General features: G+C 41.0%; 4 protein-coding genes across 7 annotated transcripts; 1 reads left to right on the top strand and 3 right to left on the bottom strand.

Moving 5' to 3' along the window:
- Positions 1–9,861: 9,861 nt before the first annotated feature.
- On the bottom strand, positions 9,862–12,936 carry crebzf (CREB/ATF bZIP transcription factor). Of its 4 annotated transcripts, XR_008338869.1 has the most exons (4): positions 12,587–12,936; positions 10,929–11,752; positions 10,667–10,740; positions 9,862–10,257 (listed from the first exon to the last, which is right to left on the bottom strand). XR_008338869.1 is itself a non-coding variant. In XM_053425238.1 (3 exons), the coding sequence occupies exons 2-3, from the start codon at positions 11,702–11,704 to the stop codon at positions 10,731–10,733; spliced, it is 786 nt and encodes a 261-aa protein (XP_053281213.1). In that variant the 5' UTR covers positions 11,705–11,752; positions 12,587–12,936; the 3' UTR covers positions 9,862–10,730. The 4 variants fall into 4 exon arrangements, 2 of the variants coding, with proteins under 2 accessions (XP_053281213.1, XP_053281214.1); XR_008338870.1 differs by having other exon boundaries at positions 10,667–11,752; positions 12,587–12,935; XM_053425238.1 differs by having other exon boundaries at positions 9,862–10,740.
- Positions 12,937–13,750: 814 nt separating this feature from the next.
- las1l (LAS1 like ribosome biogenesis factor) lies at positions 13,751–16,225 on the bottom strand. Its single transcript, XM_053424597.1, has one exon. The coding sequence runs from the start codon at positions 16,060–16,062 to the stop codon at positions 14,335–14,337; it is 1,728 nt and encodes a 575-aa protein (XP_053280572.1). The 5' UTR covers positions 16,063–16,225; the 3' UTR covers positions 13,751–14,334.
- A 1,086-nt stretch (positions 16,226–17,311) lies between these two features.
- Positions 17,312–21,255, top strand: haus7 (HAUS augmin-like complex, subunit 7). The gene is made up of 9 exons (XM_053424627.1): positions 17,312–17,439; positions 17,838–17,953; positions 18,055–18,125; positions 18,288–18,349; positions 18,465–18,655; positions 19,330–19,441; positions 19,548–19,757; positions 19,851–19,962; positions 20,247–21,255. The coding sequence occupies exons 1-9, from the start codon at positions 17,386–17,388 to the stop codon at positions 20,327–20,329; spliced, it is 1,011 nt and encodes a 336-aa protein (XP_053280602.1). The 5' UTR covers positions 17,312–17,385; the 3' UTR covers positions 20,330–21,255.
- mrpl49 (mitochondrial ribosomal protein L49) lies at positions 20,997–22,222 on the bottom strand. The gene has a single exon (XM_053424628.1). The coding sequence runs from the start codon at positions 22,218–22,220 to the stop codon at positions 21,693–21,695; it is 528 nt and encodes a 175-aa protein (XP_053280603.1). The 5' UTR covers positions 22,221–22,222; the 3' UTR covers positions 20,997–21,692.
- Positions 22,223–23,166: the final 944 nt, after the last annotated feature.

Below are 23,166 nucleotides of genomic sequence, written 5' to 3' on the forward strand. Positions count from 1 at the left end.
GGGTGTGAGAGTGCCCGCCTGTATCCCATGTTGCACTAGGTGTGGGTGAACCGCTGACTTCATGTTGCCTCGGAACGTGACTGCAATGCAAACCTGGACAACCTTCCCCCCACTCCCCTTCTCCCTCCTTCTCCCTCCTTCTCCCATCCCCTCAGCCACCCCCCTGTCAACTTCCCTGAGTTTATCGACCGGGGGCCCCCCACCAACACCACCAGAGACAGTTGAGGGCAGACGATATGCAACAGACTGCCTTATCAACAGTTGTTCCCAGCCGTAGGATGATAGACGTGCTGTCAGACAGGGATGGTAACACATGAAAACACAGTGAGAGAACATGTCTGTCCTGCTGGTTCTGTGTCAGGATGCACGCAGGGCTCTCTGGGAACACCCTTTCCTGTACAGAACTCTGTCTTGAATGCCCATCATCATCGTCGCCACCCTGACCCGAGCTGTCGGAGTGGGCGGGTGGTGACATTGTATTGATCTGTCTGTTTTGAAGCATGCATTTGGTATCATTAATGTCACTCTTTATGTGTTGGTAAACCATTTAGGCTCCTGTCACTACTGTGTGCAATGATCTCTCCACATCTGATGTCTCTCTCTCTCTCTCTCTCTCTCTCTCGCTCTCTCTCTCTTTCTCTCTCTCTCTCTCTCTCTCTCTCTCTCACACACACACACACACACGCACACACACACACACACATCCTGTTCAAGTCTGTCCTATTCTATTTCAGCACCTCTTAGCACAACTCTCTCAGTGCTTTCTGCAGGCTTACACAAAGAAAACACACACACACACACACATACACACACACTAAACAACAGGGGGATAATCTACAGTGGTGTAAATTTGACTGTCCAGTTCAAGCCATTTCTGTCCATCCGTCCAGCCACGTTACATCATGATGTTGTGAGACAGTTTCACAGAAGGCAAACCACAATGTGAAAAAGAATATATTATATTTATCAAAAATTATAAATTGTACAACAGCACCACTACTGTACAGATCGCCCAAATGTGCACATGTGCATCTTTGATTTACAGGTACTATGTTCCTGTTACACCTTTTTTTATTTTGGATGTTCCTATCTTTTAATCCTATTAATTTTTGTAAAGAGAGGAACCCCAAAATTGAAGCGCTTGTATATTATGATTATTATTATTATTATTAATTTTCTCCACCAGTACTCCCACTGATGGAAAACGACAGTTGCACATTCTCCCGAGCATATTCTGAGGGCTGTGTTTTCTGTCCAGTGAACAGCCCCTGAAGTGTGCAGAGTAGCGGAGATGCTTTAGTCTCTTAAGACCAGAGACACCACTCTGTAAATAGAGAACAGGAGATACACTTGTACCTCATTATGATCTGAAGGACTGGACAAAGTGGGGACCAAGGGAGGATGGAGAACTGGAGGGGGACGTAGAGCTATAGACTGCAGAAGTGCAATGCCTCCCTGCATTGTTTAGGCTGCCCTTTTAGATCTGCTCCCAGTATTTACTGCCATGTTGCGATGGGAAGAAATGAAGGTTTTACATTATTCATTATACATACTGTTGTAAATATCGTGTATGGAACGGTCCCCACTTCTTGCACAATGTAGAGCTGTTCTGCCGACAGAAAATGCAGCCTTAACTGTGCTGAAATGACAAAAGACCAAAAAAAGTGATAAAAAAAAAGAAAAACAAACTAACAAAAACATAAAGACTATTGAATATATTAAAGAGTTACCTGCCTGTTATTTAAGCGAATAAATATCTATATATGAGAAAGAACACACCTGTATACTGTAGACTAAATCTGTACGGAAATCTAAGAGAATTTAATGGGAATTAAGTCCAACACCTTTTGTCTGTATGAAAGAAAAAATACATCAAAGTATTCTACAATAATAACTTTGACAAAGTCTGTGTGGTCCTGTGTTGTTTGTTCACAAAAATGACAAGACTTGAGCAGCGTTCAGACATGCACTGAACTCCGGAGATCCTCTGCACTTTCTGTGGAGGGGCTGTAATGTGTAGTAAACAAAAGCATGATCTCCACAGCAGAATGAATACGCTACATCCTGCCTCTGCCTGCTGCGCCACTCTCACCTGAATCCTGAGGAGGATTTGTTGCCGTTGTGAATGTGTTCACAACGGCTGCTGAATTGTTCTTGGGTGAAAGACAAACTCTGGAAAAACCCAATTCTGCAGACATCCTCTGGAGATAATGTTTTAAAATGGTTTTACATTTAAACCTCTGGTGACAGGTAATCGGTTTTGTATTTAAATAGCGCTTTTCTAGTCTTGATGACCACTCAAAGCGCTTTACAGTACAGTTTTACTTTCACACACACATTCATACAGTGCATCTATTCGCAGCACTTTGTTATGGGGGCCATTCAGGGTTCAGCATCTTGCCCAAGGACACTTCACCATGCAGATGGGTCAGACTGGGGATCGAACCGCCGACCTTCAGGTTGGAGGACGACCACTCTACCCCTTAGCCACAGCTGCCCGTGTTCATAACTGAAATGTTCATCGTTCTGACTGTATGTGGACTACCTGTAATCTCAAACAAACCCTGAACTGACCATATTTATATACGTGTGAGACTGTTCACCCATTTAAATGACATATTTTCTAGTAAAAAGAATACTCTCCCATAAGAATGTAATCCTTTGCAGCTGAAATCAATGCACAATACAATTATCATATGTTGTATCTAGAAAAGTTGGAGCAGGAGGCCCACGTTGATTTTTCCCAAAGGTAAAGTTAACATCTATAAGTTTCTCACATGGGTAACAGTAGCCATCTGTAAATGGCATACTCCAGAAACTGATTCTGTGGCAACATTTAGATGTTTGCATGTTGAACACGTTTTGAAAAAATATTTCCCCATTATTAATAGAAATGTGAAGAACCTCCCATTCATCTGTAGTAAGATGTCTAGGGCTTTGTGTCAAAATGCCACTCATTTTAGTTTTTTATAGTCTATTCTTTATGTGTGAAAAAAAGGACATAAATACTATAATATTTAATATAATGGAAATTGTGGGCAAATCGTTTTTTTTCTTTTGAGGCCTAATGGCTTTAAATCTAAAAGAATGATTATGTACATTTCCCCTTAATTCACTTTAGTCACATCAAACTGTGATGAACAGGTTGTACCAAAAAAGCTCTGAGAGCTGACAGTTGGGAAGGCATGGTCATGTACTCCTGTTGGCAGGTACCCTGGCCAGGTAGGTGCAGCACCACTTTTAAAATGTATACATTCATTTTGGTGAATAAACAATGTTGGATTCACCGGACACATCAGTTTCTCACATTCAATAACAGATTTCTTCCGGTAATTGGAAATAAAACAATAGCTCTGTTGTTTTCATGTGCACCAATGAATCATGAACAATATCAGGACCCTAACACTGAAGCAGCTTTTAATGCTTATCGTAATTGTTATTCAACATGTCTTTAATTCAGTTGACACAAAGATTTGTTTTCACTCTCGGTTAGAACGCACCAATAGCAATGCTTATCTCAGAGAGGAGACAGCATCATCCGTGAGCTACACAAGGCACAGGATTGGCTGGTTTACTGCCTCCATCTCAGGAGATGTATTTTAACAGACCAGTGAATAACCAAATTAGTTTTCCACTAGTTGTTGAATGCCTAGATAAATCCCACCTCCTCCCCACATGAACATGCACTGACAACTGCTAGAAGAGCAGAGTCACTCACTAACCTCTGGCTATCATCTCTGTGGCTGGACTCCAGTCAGGTGCAGTGAGAGCATGGGCAGGTCTCTCTGTTAGAGACAGACGGGTTCGCCAACCGATGATTTCCTTAAGTCCAAATTAATGTCCAATGTCAACAGTCCTGTGAGGGCATCAGAAGCCGTTTTTTTCTTAGACAACTTTATTTTTTGATGGCAATTGTGACGTGACGAGGATTTCAACCGATAAGATGTGTTTCAGAAAAAAATGATCCACCCCACCCTGATGGAATTCAGCCATCATACATTTTTTTATTTAAATCCCCAGTCCTCCAAGTGACATGTTACAATGTTACAGTCTAGAGCAGGACAAGGCACCTTCATCGAACGCAGTGTTACTGCATCTGACATGTCAAAACATGTGCTGTTAGATCCCAGATACTCAACCAGAACATTATTGCCAGGATGGCTGTCTGCTCTACAGCCCCATGTGTTGTGACAATCCCACAATTATCATTAAAATTGTATAGGGCTTGAGACACCGGGGGAACTTGTGTCAGTTCAGCCCACACACTTCCAATGGTTCGTCCTTCCTTGGACCTCTGTCAGTAGTTACTCACCAGTGCGAACTGAGGCCACTGACATCATTCATTCATCCGAGAGTTTTGGTTCATCGTGGTACAAACATGATCAAATTTGTCAGTAGGTCTGATGGGGGACTGCAGTCACAAAGAATTTACAGTTTATGGTCTTATAACAGACTATGACCATGACTTACACCTGTAACAAGACTCAAAAGGACCTTTCGATCACTTTTTTCTAGATATTGAGAGGTTGCGTTGTTCTTGGAACACGATTTGTTCTGGCAGACCAACAGAGACCAGGGCATAAGGCACTCCTTATGGATGAGGCAACTAGAAATTAAAATGATAAACGTTATAGTAATACTACTAATAATTGTGGAACTATGTTGGTGTTGAACAGGATCATGGGAGTAGTAGGTAACTGAACCTCTCTGCATTTCCACACAATATGAAATACTAGTAATATTTATAAGGTTTATAAAGCCAGCTGCAAGTTTTTAATGATGTAGAGTATAAAACATTTGCATGACTGTCAATCAAAATATAGTCTTCATACGGATAACAGAGGAAGAATTTCAGATTATTGAAATCTGATTTCATAGGACAATTTCACCAATTCATCTACAAAAAGCATGTTGTAGAGGCTGTCAAAGGCACTTGTTAATTTGATGTGTATATATATATATATATATATCTCAAAGTTTGACTTTAATCTTGAATTTTCTACATAATTCTGCAATGTGAAATTAAAATGTTTCTTTTCTGACCCAAACACTCTTCCATAGGTTGGAAACGTAGCAATGCGTGATTTACTTCAACCTGTTAGGATTGATAAGCATTTACCTAATTTGAATGGTGGTACCACGGACTTGACTGTTGGGAGACGATGCAGAGCTCTATACGCAGCTCAACGATCTGACCAAACAGAAATACTGGAGGTGAACTCTGTGGTTGCTTCTCCAAACATAACACCTAGTTATTGCAGCAAAATGGACAAATCACTTTTACTGCTACAATTTTATCAAAGATTGAATTGTTTTTAAACCAATAAAAATGGATCAAGAGCTGTTTCAAACTGCAGTTTACTCACAATAAAAATATTGTTTTTGTCATCTGAGGACTGATCTGCTGCAGAACAGAACAACAAATACTAGCCTAGCCTTTGTAAGGTGGACAGGAGATTCCCATGTTCATTGATATCAGTTGACATGACCGAATTCAGTAGTTTACCATTTCATCAGTAGCTTTAAAGATCAAGTGTGTAAGTTGCCCAGAATGGACAAACAAGCACTGGCTCTAAAGGCCTCATGTTTCCCTCCCATGCCAAGTGTCTTCTTCACACTTTAAAGGGCAGGTATTCACACCATAATCCCACAAACTGAACGTTAAGTAACACTAACAAATAACATCTGAAGGACTCCATTTGCCAATCACTGTTGTTCAGAGGTTTGAGCCCATGTATCCAAGCCAAACACTTGAATGCACTGCTGTCAATTAACCAATTCTGCATTTTTCGCAACAAGTTTTATTTCTATTGGTGCTGTAGAGAATTCCCTTGTAGAGGCGAAAACAAAACCAAGCTATATAATAACGGTTGTAATATGAGAGCATAGGCTGCTTTAGATGTTAAACGGGTGTGTAGAGTTTGAGGGAACTTACCAGCACTACTTTTATCATTTTTGACATATGAAATGTATATGCTAACCAAACATTAATTTAGGCAGCCGAGGATGATAGATAGGAACAAGTCAAAGTTGTGTGGTTTAATAAAACAAATGTGTCTTTTAGTTTGCTCCCATGAATGTTAAAGGTTGCTGTATTATATAACCTCTCAAAAGTTAACAGTATTGGTTGTCTTATTTAAATAACATAACTTTTGATCCGTTCACATAAATGTGCCTTTTGTGGCATTTTTACACGTTTACTTTTATAGTGAATTCTAAATCAAAAATAAAAGTAACATTGAAACTTAGTTCATTTTTGTCTGATACACAAGTCAATAGAGAAATCCCCTCATACCTGGCTTCCTGTCAGTCACAGATTTGACAGTATAGACAAGAAACTAGAGCCAGCAGCACTTCAAATTAAGAGTGGAAACCAGCTGACTTGACTTTAGCCTAAACTAACAAAACACACCTACAGCCAATCTAATTACCGATGAACTTATGTTTATTCAATCTTTTCTAGACTCGAGTGTAAAAAGAACAGTTCGGGTCTAATGGGGTTAATGTCCAGGACTATTTCCTGGGTGACTGACTAAAGCAGTTGACAGAAATGACCCCTGGAGAAAGTGAAACCAGCAGAGGATCTCCCGCTGGGTTCACACATCAAGTCTGGATTTACACTAGGGAACTGGCCAGAGGATCTCACTCAGACTTTGGTGTTCATACATGCAAACCTTTATAAAATCAAGCAAATAAGTGACTTTTCCCTAAATTACTGTTACTTTAAAGCTGAAACTAAAAAGCCACAATATTGGTTACACATTTCAAGCCTAGTTGATCTGTGCATTTTCCATGGTAACAATCTTCCATGCTCCGCTGATATTTTCTGTTGTACCCCGAAGAAGGGAGAAGTTGCTAATTTCTGCATGTACTCGTCCTACACGCAATATTAGACCTTAGAGGGGAGCTCTGAGAGTGCATACCTTGGCCAAGGCTAATGTCGCATCTCACCATGTCGATGCAATGTTACTCATTCATTATGTAGACAGTGGCAGCTCGTCACATTGACTTTTTTCCTGCAATGGTTTCATAATTAACCAAATATTTTCTACACTTCAGAAAAAACCTCTGTCCAACTAAAACATCTAAAAGAGCACATCACAATACCCTTTAGGAATATTGAAAATTGTCCACCAATGGGAATTGGAGATCGCTCAAATAATAGCTTACTTCCTGTAAGCAGCTGTAGTATTTAAGAAATTAAATAAAAAGCAAAACAGCTATCAGCAAAGACCACTAAGCTTTATCGCAGGGCAAAACCAAAAAAAAAAAAAAAGAGGATTGACCTATAACAATTCAGTTACAAAGAGAAGTTAATATATCTATTTGCCAGTATTTCATTTTAACTGAACTTTTTGACATTGATGAGGCTGTTGCAAACTATGTAATGACAGCTTCTGGGCATACTTTCTCATATTCATAGGAACAATAGGGTACAGAGAGGGCAGGTGTTAAGGCCAAAACACCAACTCAGTATGATTTGGCAACAGCCCAAAACGCTAAGCTAAAGATCTTAGGTTCTGAAAGTGTGAAAAATGGATGAAACTGTGGCAGGACAAATTAGACATTGGAGGGCTGCCACACTATGGGTCATTATTCAACAGCACACAACTGCATAGCATCCAAGAGTGAGGCTTCCCACATGAAATCAATCAGTTCAGATACAGCTTAAGGAATAGTAAAATGCCCTAAAATTCAAGTCTTAGAAGTAAACTTTGCTAGAGTAGAATCCGATACAACTGAAGTCAATGGTGAACTAGGGGAGAGCGTGGCCTAGGGGATAGAGTGGGTGCTCTGCAACAAGAAGGTTGCGGGTTCGTATCCCATCTGCATGCATAAGTGTCCTTGGCAAGATCCTGAACCCCTAAATGGCCCATCATAAATGCTGAGTGTTCTAAAAATGTAAGTCACTTCGGATAAAAGCGTCAGCTAAATGACATGTAATGTAACTAGACTTCATACGTAATAAAACATGCCTCCATACTGCTTTTGTGGTGTGGATCAAGTGTCCATAGGTCCAGACATTTATATTCAATCGAAATGGCGTCATTTACAGTGTATTAAGCTTTAAGTCCACCAGAAGTGGTTAAGCTAGCACGTCTGACGGTCCGTGAATAGACCTCATAGGAAGATGTATCGTTAACGCAAACCAATTTTAACGACGTAAATTTTTTTCTTGCAAAATGAACGCAGAGCTGCCAACTCTCACGCTTCGCCGTGTGACACACGCTTTTGGTTGGTGGTTGACTAAGTCACAATAATTTTTCAAACATCAACGTATCGGGCCGTCATGAAGTATCAGGAGCGGGCGAGTCTGTGTGTGTCCTCCCAGATAGCGCACCGGTCCCGGGGCTCCGCCCCTCGCTCAGAGAGACACAGTAATATCAGAGCTCATTCACGTGAAGCAGCCGCTCAGTGACTGACTGCTTCTTAACAGTGGAAACAGTGAAAACACAGAGTTTCTCTGGTCTCAGCTGATCAGAGATAAGCGCTGCAGCTTCTTGATCAGAGCAGAAGCTGCAGTTTAAATATTTCGCCGACTAAAATATATATTTTTAAGCTATTAGGCTGCAGCTAAATGTCTTTTATTTTAAAATAGGGTACTTCTTATTTCATACATTTTCCACAAATATGGGGAGGACTCAAATATCCCTACAAAGTTCTGTTTAATTTATTTCAAAGTTGGCCGACACTTGCCTGTGTATTTTGTTTGTTTGTTATTTTGTTGCTGGTCTGTTTGAGTAGCTGGCTGAAAGCAAAGAAGTAGTAGGCTTACCTTTTATTGGTAACCTAACTATTACGGTTCATTGTTTCTGAAGCAAGAGGCCTGACTGCTATGTTCACAGCAAACTTAAGCCATGGTTTAACTGCTCTACAGGCTGAGTCCTTGTTTATCGGAAATGTGCACTTTATAATTTTATTTTGTACCGCCCTGTTTGGCAATGTTTTTCAATAAAATGAAACATTTGCATAAAGCAAGCCAATCCACTTTTACAGAGCATTAAAACGGGAAAAAAAATATGGGGAAAAAAATAAATGAAGGGACACTTAGAATAGATAAAAATGTGCGATTAATCGCTAATAATTTTGAGTTAACAGACATAAATGCGATTAATCGAGATTAAATATTTTAATCGTTTGACAGCACTACTTAAAACATTATGGATAAATGACTTGCGGACACTCGGATGATACCACACCAGCAGTACAGAGGCATGTTATGTTTTTTTCACAAACAAAAAATTACGTCAAGTTTTTTTTTATGAAGTCTAGGTCACCATTGACTTCAACTTTATTGTATTCTGCTCTAACAAATATACTTCCGAGACTCTAGAAGTGTTTTGTTGACTCAAACACCCCTCCATCGGCATAGTGATTAGTTAATGAATGAATTTAAATTTTTTCCATGAACTATCCCTTTTAAGTGCTCTACAAATGATAAATATTAAGATTAACACACATTTGAATGTGTCTGGCTAGTCCAAGAAGGCAAGTGACCCCTGCTGTGAGGTAGTGGAAACACATGTCATCAAGGACTCACTTGACCCCCATTTAATTTTAATAGTAACCAAGTTAAAAATAATAAATAGCTGGGTGTAATTTATTTGATTTGAAGTAATTGGGAAAAAACATGGGTAGCATTATGTCTCAGTGGGCACTGTCATGCTCTGTGCTTTGAACTTCCATCAAATGAGGTCTTGGCCATTGACAACCTTTGACAACCTTTACCATACTTGACCCAAAAGTTCAGGAAAAGTTAAGCCCTTTATCGGCAGAGAGCTTGCTGTTTAGAAAAAGAAGAAGAGAAGCATTAATATCAACAGTACAGAGCAAGACACAGTAGATATTTGTAACTCAAACTTAATGAAAATATGATTTATTTGTCCAACATTTCTCAAAGGTCATTGACTTCAAACAATATGTATTCAAAGATATATACAGATTTACACTTTATCACATTTAACCAAAATGGTCAATATCATCAGTTGATGTATGTATTGAATACATTCCAATATGTAAATATATACAAGATATGATTCTGAGATTATCAAACTTCTGGTGGCATGGCTCCAAGTAATGGAGCAGATGCAGTCAGCCCTCCGGCTGCACTGCCAAGACCTACATCTACTGATGTTGTGGAGTTTTGGGAGAGTGTAATCACTTATACCATTTGGTACCGATACTACCTTTAAAAAAATACCAGGCAACGTTGGCAGCAGCTTGTCCAGCCTCTTCGCCTTCCACCAGCAGAATCCACTTTAGCATAAAGAAAAATAGGTGGCGCTAAATGAAGGAATTCTTTTGTACAGTGTTGAAGGTTCACAAAGAGATACATTTTATCAAAACAAAGAATTAAATTTTTTTTAACAGTTTAGCGCACTCCAATTTGTGTTCCAATTTGGCAGCTGATGCAGAAATAACTCTTTGTGGACCTTCACCGTCATCTTTACATTCTAGCGTTCAGGAAACTTTAAATTTACTATTAGTCAAATCTTAACTTAAATCAAACCATTTCCTAAAACAAACCATTAACAAAAGAAAATAAGTAAAGTATTCAATATCCACTAGCTCAGAACAAGAACTGAATAAAAAAATGTAGTACTAAGTTCGCTGCTGAACGCTTCAGGTCTGTGAAAAACAAAGTCTTTTCTTGTCTGATCCTTACCATGGAGTCAAGCAGGCAAGGTGTTCAGAAAGCCACTCATCCCGCATGGTGGATCAACCATTACCTAGAAGAAACTGTCAACAAGGTTTAGCAGTAACGTGTACTTAATCCATCATCACACAGAAACACATGCACAATCAGCAGTTCTTATTTAAACTTAACTAACTCAACAGTGTTCATCCACCTTCAACAAGTTCAGTAAACTGAGCCATATTAAGTTCAGTCTCATTATCTGAAAACAGAGATAAGTACTTGACCCTACATTTTGAGTGATGTGCTTGCACTCTCTGCACACTTGGTGCAGAACTCCACTGAGACGTGGTTCTTGTCCACGTGCAGACACACGCCACCAGATGTCTCTTTCTCCTCCACTTTCACACGCTTCCTGGGTAAGGCGTAGTCGTGGTCGTTTGAGTCAGGACCCTGGAAAATGGAGGAAGATAATTTCATCCCATTCACACCGCTCAGCCTGGACAAGAGCTGGGCTAACATGCTCTCATTGGCCAGCACAGCTCTGAGGTACCTGGTCTCATCTTCCAATTCTTCCACTCTCTTGGTAAGCTGACAATTTTCCTTTTTGAGCACGTTGTTTTCTGTTGATAGGACGCCAACTTTCTTCTCCAGGCTGTTGACATATTCTTTCTTCTTGAGACGGTTCAATCTGGCAGCAATAGCATTTTTGTTGGTCGCGTCATTTGACTGGTTCTGTCTGTTCATGTTCTTCAAGTCTGATGCCATTCTCTCCGGAGACGAGGCAGTTGAGGCTTCGAACCCGGAATCTTGATCCTTGACACAGTACACTCCGAGATCACCCAACTCCATATCGAAGAGTGGGGACCCAGCATCTCTTTCAAGTGTCCATTTTAATTCTTCAATTCCAAACAGGTCGTCTAGCTCTACTCCATCTGTGTCAATATCTTCAGCTAGGAAGTCCTCCGAGGGATGTAGGAGATCCTCTACAGTTTCAACTGCATCCACCACTTCAACTTCAAGAGTCTCTGTCTTGTTGATAGCACGGCCTCTTCTTCTGGTGATCATTGTGGCTTGACGGTGGGACTGTAGAGATGCTGCCCAGATGGTATCTAACTGAAGACAAATAAAGTATATCGTTAAGGGAGTAGCAGCAAACTGATACATTTATCAAGGAACATTTTATTTTTATATTAACTGCTTTACCACACTTAAACTGTAAGAATTTGTCCTTTCGGAGCCATTTTACAGCTAATTGTTTAAAATATGCATCTGGGTAAATACATTAATCACCGTAACTTTACGTGCCTGCCCTTAAGTTAGCTTGACTTAGGGCACTCACTGCAATTAGTAAAGCTTGCTGATATTCAGTGAAAACTATATCAAACGTTTTAGTTATTTAAATGTTATGGTTACTCAATATAAAACTTGTTCTGTATTTACATAGATTGCGCCTGACATCCATTTTCTCAAAGTTGCGGAGACATGGAGGTGGGTTAGCTAAACGTATCTCCAACGTTGTGCCTTATTACGTAAGTTAGGCCCGATACTGTTAGCACTGACACTACTACTACACTTAACAAAGAACGCACTATAACACACCGTTACATACATTCTCTGCTAAACATAGTATCACTGTTACTGTATTAGCAGGAAATGCACTTCATTCTCCCAATCAGTTCCTTACAGGATTATTTGTGCCATTAAGGGCTCTTACGTTAGCTTCAACTTGCTAACGAGGCCTTGGTCGTTTCGCACCCAGCTCACGTTAGCTGAATGTGGCGAATGAAACAGGAATTTAGATAAGCGTTTCCAATGAATGTTCATCAACGTTTAAACAGAATTCAACCGCTACATTTAGCAGCAACTGCAGAGAACTATAGCCACGAGGCGCCATCTTTAACCAACAGAGCGCGAACATGACGCAGGATATTTAAACAAACGACTTACCTCACGACTCGTTAAATAAACAACAACAATCAGCGACAGGGGAAGAGATCCTCCGAGGAGCGTCACTGGATGTGAAGAAAAGCTTTCACAGCATGAAAATAAAACAACTACGCAACGACTGGAGACCGACGTCAACCTGCACACTCGCTCCTTCGTCTTTCTTCAGTTTTTCTTGTTTGTTAAATCTTGGTCGGTAAATAACCTCTTGATGCAATACCGCCACCTACTGGACTGGAGAGTGGAGCGATTCCTGTATTTAAATAATTTCCTTTGAAGTTTAAAGTAAAGTAGATAATAATAAAAGTTAAAGTAATGCCATAAGACCACCAACCACAAACAGGGCTCGTTACAAATGTGCAGACACAGTGGTATTAGAGGGGGGAAATAGGACTTTCTTCAAGTCTTATCTCTCTTCTACATACTTCCTGCAATTAAACGCTTCAAGCTCTTCAGATTCTCTCTACCTAATACAATTTTTTTTTACCAAAATGTAATTTGTGTCCTCTTGCATATTATTCTCAGAACATATACAAATTATATTATATGATATATTATTTTAACTTATTTAGAATTTCTCCCATTTTTATACTTAGCTTTATATTCACATTAAGCTGTATACTATCTCTATATACTAATGCACAAATACAGTATACATATCCTGTGCCACTGTAATTTACTCAAGTACATTTTTATACAACATTACTATGGTGAAAGGTGTACACTGTGTATGTATTCTGTATTTTCATTTATTTTAATTCAACTGCCTTTATTCTCTTGTCTTCCTCATTCTGACTATTTGCTGCTGTAACGGCATGGGATTGATACAGTTTTATCTCATCTTAATATTGACAAAAACCAGCAGGATGCTTCCCTAAAATATGGTGTATACTGGTCTATTACTAACATCATGACAGGCACCATCCTTCACCGCTTCTTTCAATACCGACTCTGTACTGAATGGAATGCAACTGTATTCCTCTCGTCTCTTCATGCCAGTGCTGCTACCACTCTTTAGTAATTACTCTCCAAACAAACGTTTTGTTGGCAAGTTGGTCCAATCCTCCATTATGGCACAGACATACAACTCGTACCTTAAGTGGACACAAATGCATGTGCTTTTATTCAGCTCCACTAAACCTGCAGAGAACAACACAATCATGTTCCTTCAGTGGAGAAAGTTTTTATTGAACACAAGTGCAAAGCAGAAGAGCAGAGCAGCAGAAAAAAATATCTAACTCTATCACACTTTGTTTCATTACCATATAGGATGTTTTGAATTTCTGCATGAGTTCTACTTTAGTCTTTATTGAAAATATTGTAAACACAGAAGATAACATGGGGGATTTTATAAATGCTTGACATCAACAACTTCGGCTGCAACTCAGTTATTTTGAACAGCTATTAATCTCCTAATGAATTATCTTTTCTTTAATGAATCTTGTGTGTAAACCTTTAGAAATTTGTAAATCATATACGGTTTTGGGATTGTTGGTTAGATTAACTAACTGAAGGCCTCTGGGAACTACTAGACATTTTTCAATATAACTTGGGATAATTTTTATTTAATAGTAATGAAAACAACCAGTATTTGCAGAAGCTGGAACCTGTGAATATTTGCTTTGTTGTCCAAAAACAAACTCTGTTTAGAGTTAACGCTCACGTATTTTGAACATTTAGAGTCAAAATAACAGAGTTCAGATTCAGTGAAGTGCCAGCAGCCGAAAGCCTAGATTTCACGGTACTGCAATTCAAAAAAGCTGCAGTCCAGATTTCAGCCTGTTGACATCACTGTGGTTCCAAAGAGGACCATCCGCTGTCCTCACTGCTGCAGACACTCCTGGGGCACTGTGAGCGGTGTTACTCTCAAGCTCCACTGGCTGGTCAAACACAGTCATGGTTGAGTAGTTTTCCAACATCAGGCAGGAGGGGTCATCTGACTGTCCAGGAACTTTACCCAGAGGATAGTTCTTCCACAAAACTTTATCGGCACACAGCTGCCACGGAGAACCTCTGAGCAGCTTTGCTCTTTCGGCCAAAGCATTGGCGGATTTGTTCTCCTGGGAGGCTTCACTCCGCTCTGGGGCAGCCCTGGAGCGCCAGGGGTGGCTGTGATGCCTTGAATGCTGCAGCTTCTCGTGCAGACTCTCCAGTGTGTATATGGGCTGTCGTTTCTGCTCCGGAGAAGGGTCGTAGTTTGAGTGTGCGGTCTGTGTGTAGATGGAGCAGAGCTGGAGCAGCTTCTGTCTGGTTTCCCGGGGGAGAGGATGCTCCATGTCATCCAGTATTACCTGGAGCAGGTGAGGCGTGCTGACACAGGGAGCATCCAGACAAGCTGAGAGAACCTGCTGCCACCTCAGCTGGATACGTTGCACGAAAATCCTGTCCTTGATTCTGGCCTTCCTCTGGCCCTTTGTTTCAAAATGGTATTCAAACTTGTTGTTGTTACAGAGGATTACTTCAGAAATCCAAGCAGAGAGGTAGAACGCCCTGTGATCATTCCACTCTTTTGTGAGCAGCTTCAGCTCAACAAACAGCTTCTCCAGGAGGAAGTGAATGAAGGCTGGTGAGTTGAGCATTTTCAGAAGGGGCAGCCAAAAGCGCAGGAGGGCTCGAGGGAGTTTGGGTTCAGTTGGACTGGCATTTGCAGAAGGGTCGCAGCCTAATGTTTCCAGCTGTTCAACAGTGGGAACCAGGAATCCATCTTCTAGCAGCACGTCGATCAGCAAATCACTCGACTCCACAGCAAACTGCTGGATCTCACCTAGTAACCAGCTCATGTCTGCAAAGGGTGCTGGCCACAGGTTCTTCTCTGTGTCTTCAGGAAGCCCATTAATAGCCTGGTACTGCTCCTTTTCATAAGAGATCAGCAGGTCTCTTGCTTTCATGTAGGCTTCCTTTTCTTTCTGCCTTGCGATGAGATCATCTTCCTGGCGTCTCAGGTCCATCTCCTCATCTTCTCCATCAGACTGCGAGTCCCAGTCCTCACCAGCACCTCCTCCCAGCTGCCTGGACCAGTACTCGTGCTGGAGCCACTCCAGCACCACGCCGCACCCCTTCCTGCACCATTTCAAAGTGGGGAGCTTGCGATGTGTGAAATCGTGCCTCAGGTTTACCACCCATTCTGGGATGTTCAGGTTCCCCGCCAGCCGTCTCAGTGGCCGGGCAGTTTTTCCCTGCTGCCTCTCGGTGATCAAATTGACGAATCGCACCAGAGCTGCTCCGTAGAGGAGGACCAGATCATCTCCGTCCAGCTTTCCAGACCGGTCCAGCACCTGGCACCTCACCAGGTCCGCCGTGCAGTCCACCGCCACAGGGCAGCTGCTAGCGTACCTGGACCTCCAGGCAGATATCCTGTGCAGCGCATACCTCTGTAAGGAGGAGTCCTTGGAGTACAGGTACTCCAGCACCTGGTCCCACTCCGCTTTGTTGACCCATGCTACCACATGGCGCCGTTTCTCCGAGCTCCTCTTCTTCATGTTAACAGCAGAAGCAGCGTAGACTTACGTTGGAAGCGTAAACACATAGAAAGAGCAGTTCTCTTCGGTCCCTCACACAAACTGCGCTTTGAAACTGTCTGAATATCGACAGATACAGTTCAGCCTGGTAGCAACAGTATCACTCCCGGAAGGTTTTCTTCTTCTTCTGGTGTTTATTGGGGATTGGCCAAACAGCTTATAGGCGCAATACCTCCACCTTCTGGCCTGGAGTGTGGAACAGTAGATTGGAAGCAAACAAACAAACCAAACTAATATAAAATAAATGTATTTTCTTAAGTCCCGTTTCTCTCAAATATTTAATTAGTAGATGATGTTTAATCTTTGATGTCCTTACTTTTTAATGTGATATTTGGCTTTTCGCCTTTAATCAGATCCTGACATTAAGCCCTCCCCGAAATGACACTTCTTCTTTTCCTTTTTACCGCGGCTGGAATCCATTGTTAAGGCGCTGAACCGCCACCTATAGTGACGGAGTGTGTATCGGTAATTTAACTGGTCCCTTTTTTCTTTTGTATTTAAACATAAATAAAATAAATATAAAACACTCGCAGAGAGCAGACAGACATTGACAACACATAACATACAAACAAACATATGAGAGGGGACTATAAAAAGTTCACTTTGATGACTTCTTTGCTGAAATCCTCTCAAAAACATGTTGATCAGTATTTAGAAGTCTATGTACTATTGATTGTTTTAAAACATTGACGATACCAGACTTGTCAAAACACATTTTTTGATTGGTGTTGTATCTGAAATGGCAATTCTATTTACTGCTTTATTTTTATATTAATACCTCTCCTCTCCATCCTGTTTATTCTTTTCTTTCACCTGTTCTTAGTTGTGCTCGTCATGTCTGTTAATCTCAAATGTCAATTTAAGTTTGATTCCTTTTTTGATACCATGCTATGGTGAACAATAGACACATTTTATGAAGTCTGTTCTTAGCTATGATGGTAATAAAGGTTTATATAGCCACTTCTGTGATTTCTATGACATTTACTCCATACACACATTGTTTTTTCATCTTCACTTGTATTACACTTCATTTTCTTTTTTAACTTGTATTGTAGACCAAATAGTCTGTTGTTTTAATCTACAGTACTCTATTGTGTATTGTACGCTACTGTAATCCTGGAACAAAATAGAATTTCCTTCTGAATTATGAACGTCTGTCATATTTTTAACAACAGAGGGCAGCAAAACGCAATTGGACTGTCTAGTCTACCGTTTCCAAAGAAGAAGATGAGGGTGGCGGTGATTCACCAACAAACGAAGAAGAAGTGAGCGGTTTGTTTGGAAATGGCGGCTGCTTCGAAAGACAAGCTTGTACGACTTGTGTATGATGCACTGCAGGTAGGACAACTGCACGTGACGGCCGGACATGTTCAATATAACGGGACAGTTTGGTTGTGTTCTTACTTATATTCATGAGTTTAGTTGTAATAGCTTATCTGTTAGTCACAGTGGGATCATGTAGCAGTGCGCTCACAAAACATTTCCCACTTCTATCGATGTGTCCTGGTATAATAAAATGATGAAGTGAAGTTTACCTCCAACTCCTCTCAGGCTGTGTGTATTACTGCTGTGGGACCTAAATCTCTCTCTCATCATTTTATACAAAATTCCAAATACCAAACATTTTATTTGTTTGAAATGTTCATGCTTTAGTACTTCTGAACTATTCACAATGGAACCGAAAGAGTGAGGTAGTGTATTCAATTTAATCTTGTGTCTGTTTGGTCTTTGTTGAGGCTGCGTCTTGTCCCTTGGTGGAAGGTCTGTACCTACAGGACACTGACAGCATGTTGCAGCTGCTCTGTACTCCCTCTCAGCACCGCACTGACATCCTGGCATGGATCTGCAGCAGGTAGTAAAATCTACAATGAACATCCCCCTCGTTCTCATCTGTACTTTTCACAGTAACAATTAAACAAAACATCTGTGTTATCCCTACCTGTCACTTTACAGTATCAACCCACATTTTGCCACTTCCAAGTCGATGTCACAGAGATCTAAAGACTCAGATGCTGTAACTAAAGGTAAAGGTGTTGCCTTTCAAAGTCCAACTATTTCCCAATACATTTTTTTTAAAGAAAACTTGAGGAGAATAAAATATTCTGAGTAGTTTATATCTCAATATTTTGAACATTGTTACTTAATTGACCTCTTACACTGCAGTGGTTTGTTGTTTGTATGAACAGAAATGGCTCTGCTTGGGCAGGAGCTGATGCTGTGCAAAGCAGGTGACCTGGATCTGATCAGGGTGAGATGTTGTGTAAAACGTGCAAGATGTAATCAGTTTACAGAAATACCTTTACTGCCACGGTAAACACAAAGGTCCTGACGTGTCTGTGTGATTTGTCAAACTTTTTATCCAGGGTGATGCGAGTCCTTACCGGCAGCTTCAATTCCTGGAGGAGCTTTTAACTCTAGTGCCAGGCTGCAGGAAGTCTGCTGGGCACAAAATGGATGCAGAGATGTTACTGAGCGAGGTGTTTTCTGCTGAGAATCTGCCTCACCTCTCACAAATGCTTGAACCCACATTCAACCCCTGGCCTGCACACATCAAGTATATATGGTTTATTGGATTTCATGCAAAACACTTGTTATATCCCTGTTCTTATCTGCTGGATGTTGTCATTGTTTCTGTTATAACTGCAACTGTTTCCAACATCTCTCTAGAGAATGTCCGTACAATTGGGTCTCTCTCTGGAGTTTGCCTTTCACATATAAAGAACACAGGAGGAGATTCTCTGGAGATTTATGTGCTGTTGTGAACATGTTTGACTGGAGCATTCAGGCAAGGGGAGGCGCGGAGGCTGGATGTAACATATTAATTCCGTGGTGTAGATAACGTGTTTGTTTAGACACTGGCAATGGTCTTAATTACCAAACGCTCTCTTGACTCTTCAGTTCAGTTTTGCATCTGTCGAGTGTTAGAAACGTCATCAACTCGCTTACTGTGAATCCTCTGGAGGTTCTCCTGCTGTGTGGTCACATGGACTAATTCGGACATTCTTCAGAATTCTTACACAGGACTAGCAATATTAACTCCTGAAAAAGCCTCTCAATTGAACATTTGCGTTATCACATACAGACTCTCTGCAGAATGTCCAGAGACTATTGGGACTTCATTGCATGGCGGAAATCAGTTATAGTGGCTGATTTTGATTTGGAGCTGTTTTGTGGATCTACATGTATCACATCGTCTCCTGTTGCCTTTTATACTTGTCTCCCTCACAGAGCTTTACACAAAGGCACCAAGTCCTCCCACAAGACCAGCAGAGAGGAGGCTGCTGATGTGGCTGCCCTTCTTAAAGAGACTCAGTCCGCACTGGAGCAGCTACAGTCAGAGGTATTTGCTGATGTGGCCCTTGATGCCTGGGGTGTCATAGAGCCTTCAACCCAACACAGGATTTAAAACTTGGTTATCGAAGTAACAACAACTGTGTTCTCCTTAGTGTGACTTCCTGAAGGAGGCCCAGAGTCCTGACGTCTTCTCTCCCAGCTCATTGCGTGTGGCAGCGTGTGACCTCCAGCAGTTGATGGCTACTTTCAGCCATGTTTATGAAACAGACTTGAGAGCTTACTGCAGCAGAGACCCACCCAGCCTCAGCACAGAGACCGCTGTCTTCCAGAGAGTACACCAACTGCTGCTGGACTGCAACACGGTACTCTAACATTTGCAGAAAACGGGTTGACCAACCTGAGCGGTGGAAACAAGGTCACTGACGCCTTTTCCTCTTGTGTGTCTCGTTTCTTAGGAGCTGGATATGTTAAATGAGGTATCAGAAGCTTCTGCGTCCATGGGTGAAGAAGTTAATATGCTACAAACACAACCTCGCTACTGGAGGAGAGGAGAGAAGCACTCGCTACGTAAGTGAATACTCAGTTTGTTGCATATTGTTAATACAGTCATTTTGTTTCCTGCTTATGTTTTTGTGTCACTGTGCTGTGTAATTATGTCAGATAGAATACAATCAAGAAGTAGAAAAAATTCATAGTGACATCTCGATGTTCTGAAAAAACACTTTTCTAACCATTATTCAACGTCACTGCACAGGAACAGGAGAGGAGATAGAGTATATTTTCAATGTCACTGCTCGGAGGAGGCAAATAACGGATTGGCAGTACTTCAGTTTTCTGTGTTTGTTTTCCAGCGGACCAACTGGCAGAACTTACCAGGCGAAGTAAAGACTTTCTCTCACTGATGGCCACAACTTCAGACCATCACCATGAATAAGTGAGTGCTGAAGTGAGGGAAGCACTTGGAATAATGCAGTAACAGTGGGAGGCCGTTCAAAGGCTCATCCATACTTGTGTTAAAACTCAGAGTTGTTACCACTAAGGATTGTGTTGTTTCATTTCACAAACGTTAACCAGTGAGAGCGACCGGTTGCGTAGACACATCACCCATCTTTTTCAACAGTTTGAAGGAGCCGTGTGTCTGTGAAACACACATCGCAAACAATTCATCTTTTTGGCTTTACACATCTGTAAATTTCAATGTAATAAATTAAATATTAATAAAAATGTAAGCTACAAGCAGTCGGTGGGGCAGTGGGCCTTCAGTCTGTATACTGTGTTCAATCTTCTCATAAACTACAGCAGTGGTTGGCAACTGGGTCAATATCACAGACGGATAATTTCAATGATTTAACTAAATTTCACCACATCAGACTGACAGCTGCTGATCTCCATCCAGACAACATTCATAGAATCCCTTCCTCTTTATAAAGTTGTCTTTGTATATTGCTGTAATGCTTTTAATAGAACGGAACTACAGAGCCTCTAAATTCTGTTGATTGCATAGCAGACAACTGAAATTACTAAATGGTTAAAAGAAAAAAAAAACAGCTATTAAGATAACAGCATTTAAACCACACAAAGCAGTGATGAAGCAAATTCACTTTCATTTTAGTAAGAATTTTTTATTTGTAGGGCACTATTCACTTACAAGTCACTAAGTGCTTTACAGGCTCAAATAATTTAGTTTAAAAAAAGCTTCAATCAGTATTTCAACATGACAAGCAAACAGCCCATTCCAAATAGGCAGGTTTGGATGAGAATAACTGAGTTTCACATTCCTCCTTTTCACCCTAATTTATATTTGCACAAAATCTAAATGTGAATATTTTGACTGAATAAATGTACAAATTTGGGATTCTGGTTATCGGCCTCCCTGCTGTTTTTTTCATTAACAATATTAAATTAAATATCACGTGGATTGATACAAATGTTTACCCCACGCATTTAATTCAATAAAGAAAAAAGGCAAACTGTAGGAGAATCTCTAACAGGTGTAGATTCCATAGGAAGCCAGTGTCATGTCTGGATTCAGTGGAATAACAACAGCAGGCAGTGGGCATCGCTTTGACATTTAATGTTACATTCATTACACTCAAGTATATACACCATTAAACACAATATGATTCAACATATCTCTGGTGGGGAAAAGTTCACTGAAGTGGCAGGGATCAAACCTCTTCCTCATGGTACTACACTACAGTGAGTATCAGTGTAGGCAGCAGGTACTCAGTGTCCTCTCCATGTCTCCACCTGAGCTCGGTCTGTGGCGGTCCTGCAGCAGCCTCTACACCCCGGGCTCAGAAGCCTTTACCGGCCAACCATTCCTTCAGCTCCTTATCGAAGTGACCTTTGACCGTCAGGGTGTTGGTGACCTCATTGACCTGGGTGGGCAGCTCTGTCCCCGTCACCTCCTTCAGATACTGCTTCACGTCCTTCTCCAGAGCCCAAATGTCCCCCTCCACTTTCCGTACGAGCGTGGTTCTGCGGTTGCTGCTGGTCAGGTCGGTGTACACCGGGATGTTGTGCATTCGGGAGCGGCGGATCATGTAGGGCAGAGGCGGCGGTGAGTCCGCTGCAGGGATCCATCCAGACGGAGTGGGACCGGCATGTTTAGGTGGAGCAGGGACCCGTGACAGCGGGATGAGCCGCTCCACGAAGACGTATTCCTCCGTAGACTCTATTATTCCTGTCTTCTTTTCTTCTGGAGCAGCACTACAGAGGAACCTGAGCCCGGCATGAGCTCCTTGTGCCCGGCACTGCAGGCTCAGAGCTCCGTGCAGCGCCCTGCGGAGCACCGTGGAGCCGAGGGTGAAGGAGGACGCCATGATGTGTGGCAGCTGAAAGAACATGACCCGGAAGTAGTCAACAGCTTCCTGCGTTCGACAATTCGGTATATGACAAAAACGATTTTCAAATACATTTATCCTTATTTAACTTTCAAAACATAATCAAATTCATGTGTTTATTTCGCATTACAGAAATTAAATAATTAAATATAATAATACATGAACATTCATTTTTATTAAATTTAAAAGTCTCATGCCAAAATCTTTTAGTAGCCATCCACTAATTCCAGAAATCCCTGTCTGTCTGTATGTGGCTCACATATCACATGAACTGTTCATCTTCTCAGCTTCACACTTGCCATGTGTATTGCAAAGGCCCCAAAGAAGTGTAGTGTTGAATCGGTTGTGATTTGGACACGTGATACATTCAATATAGATAAACTCCTTGTAGAAAAGTGGACCAGAGCTATTTGACTGCGACAGCTGAGAATCATCAAGTGACATTTTCAATCAAGACACCACCACATTTATGATGACTGTTCAAGTTCTAGGTTCAAGAACAATTATTTCCAAATGTGATGATAGGTGGAACAAAAAAATAGTTTATTCAAATTCAATTCATACAGTTTTAAATTAGTAATGCAATGTAAAAAAATCTCGGAAAGGGTAAACCATAGACTTTAAATAAAGATGGACAATAGGACTGATCTAAAACTGAAGCCAAATCAACTCAATCACCCCCTGGTGGCTGGCTGCAGTATAGGTCGATATTATACGATAATATTTATACGAGTTAAAGACACGATAGTTTTACATAAGACAGATCAAATGTCAAATATAAATACAAATGTTGAAGTTACTGCAGTTCAACCACTTTCTCATTGTCTAACTGTGTAATTTGGTCTAGACAATCATTGTCTTAAATAATACAATAATAAGAAGAATATTATTATTATTAATAATAAAAATAAGTCAGGAAGGACAC

This window comes from Pleuronectes platessa, chromosome 6, assembly GCF_947347685.1.
Source record: "Pleuronectes platessa chromosome 6, fPlePla1.1, whole genome shotgun sequence".
In the NCBI taxonomy this organism is placed as follows: Eukaryota; Metazoa; Chordata; class Actinopteri; order Pleuronectiformes; family Pleuronectidae; genus Pleuronectes; species Pleuronectes platessa.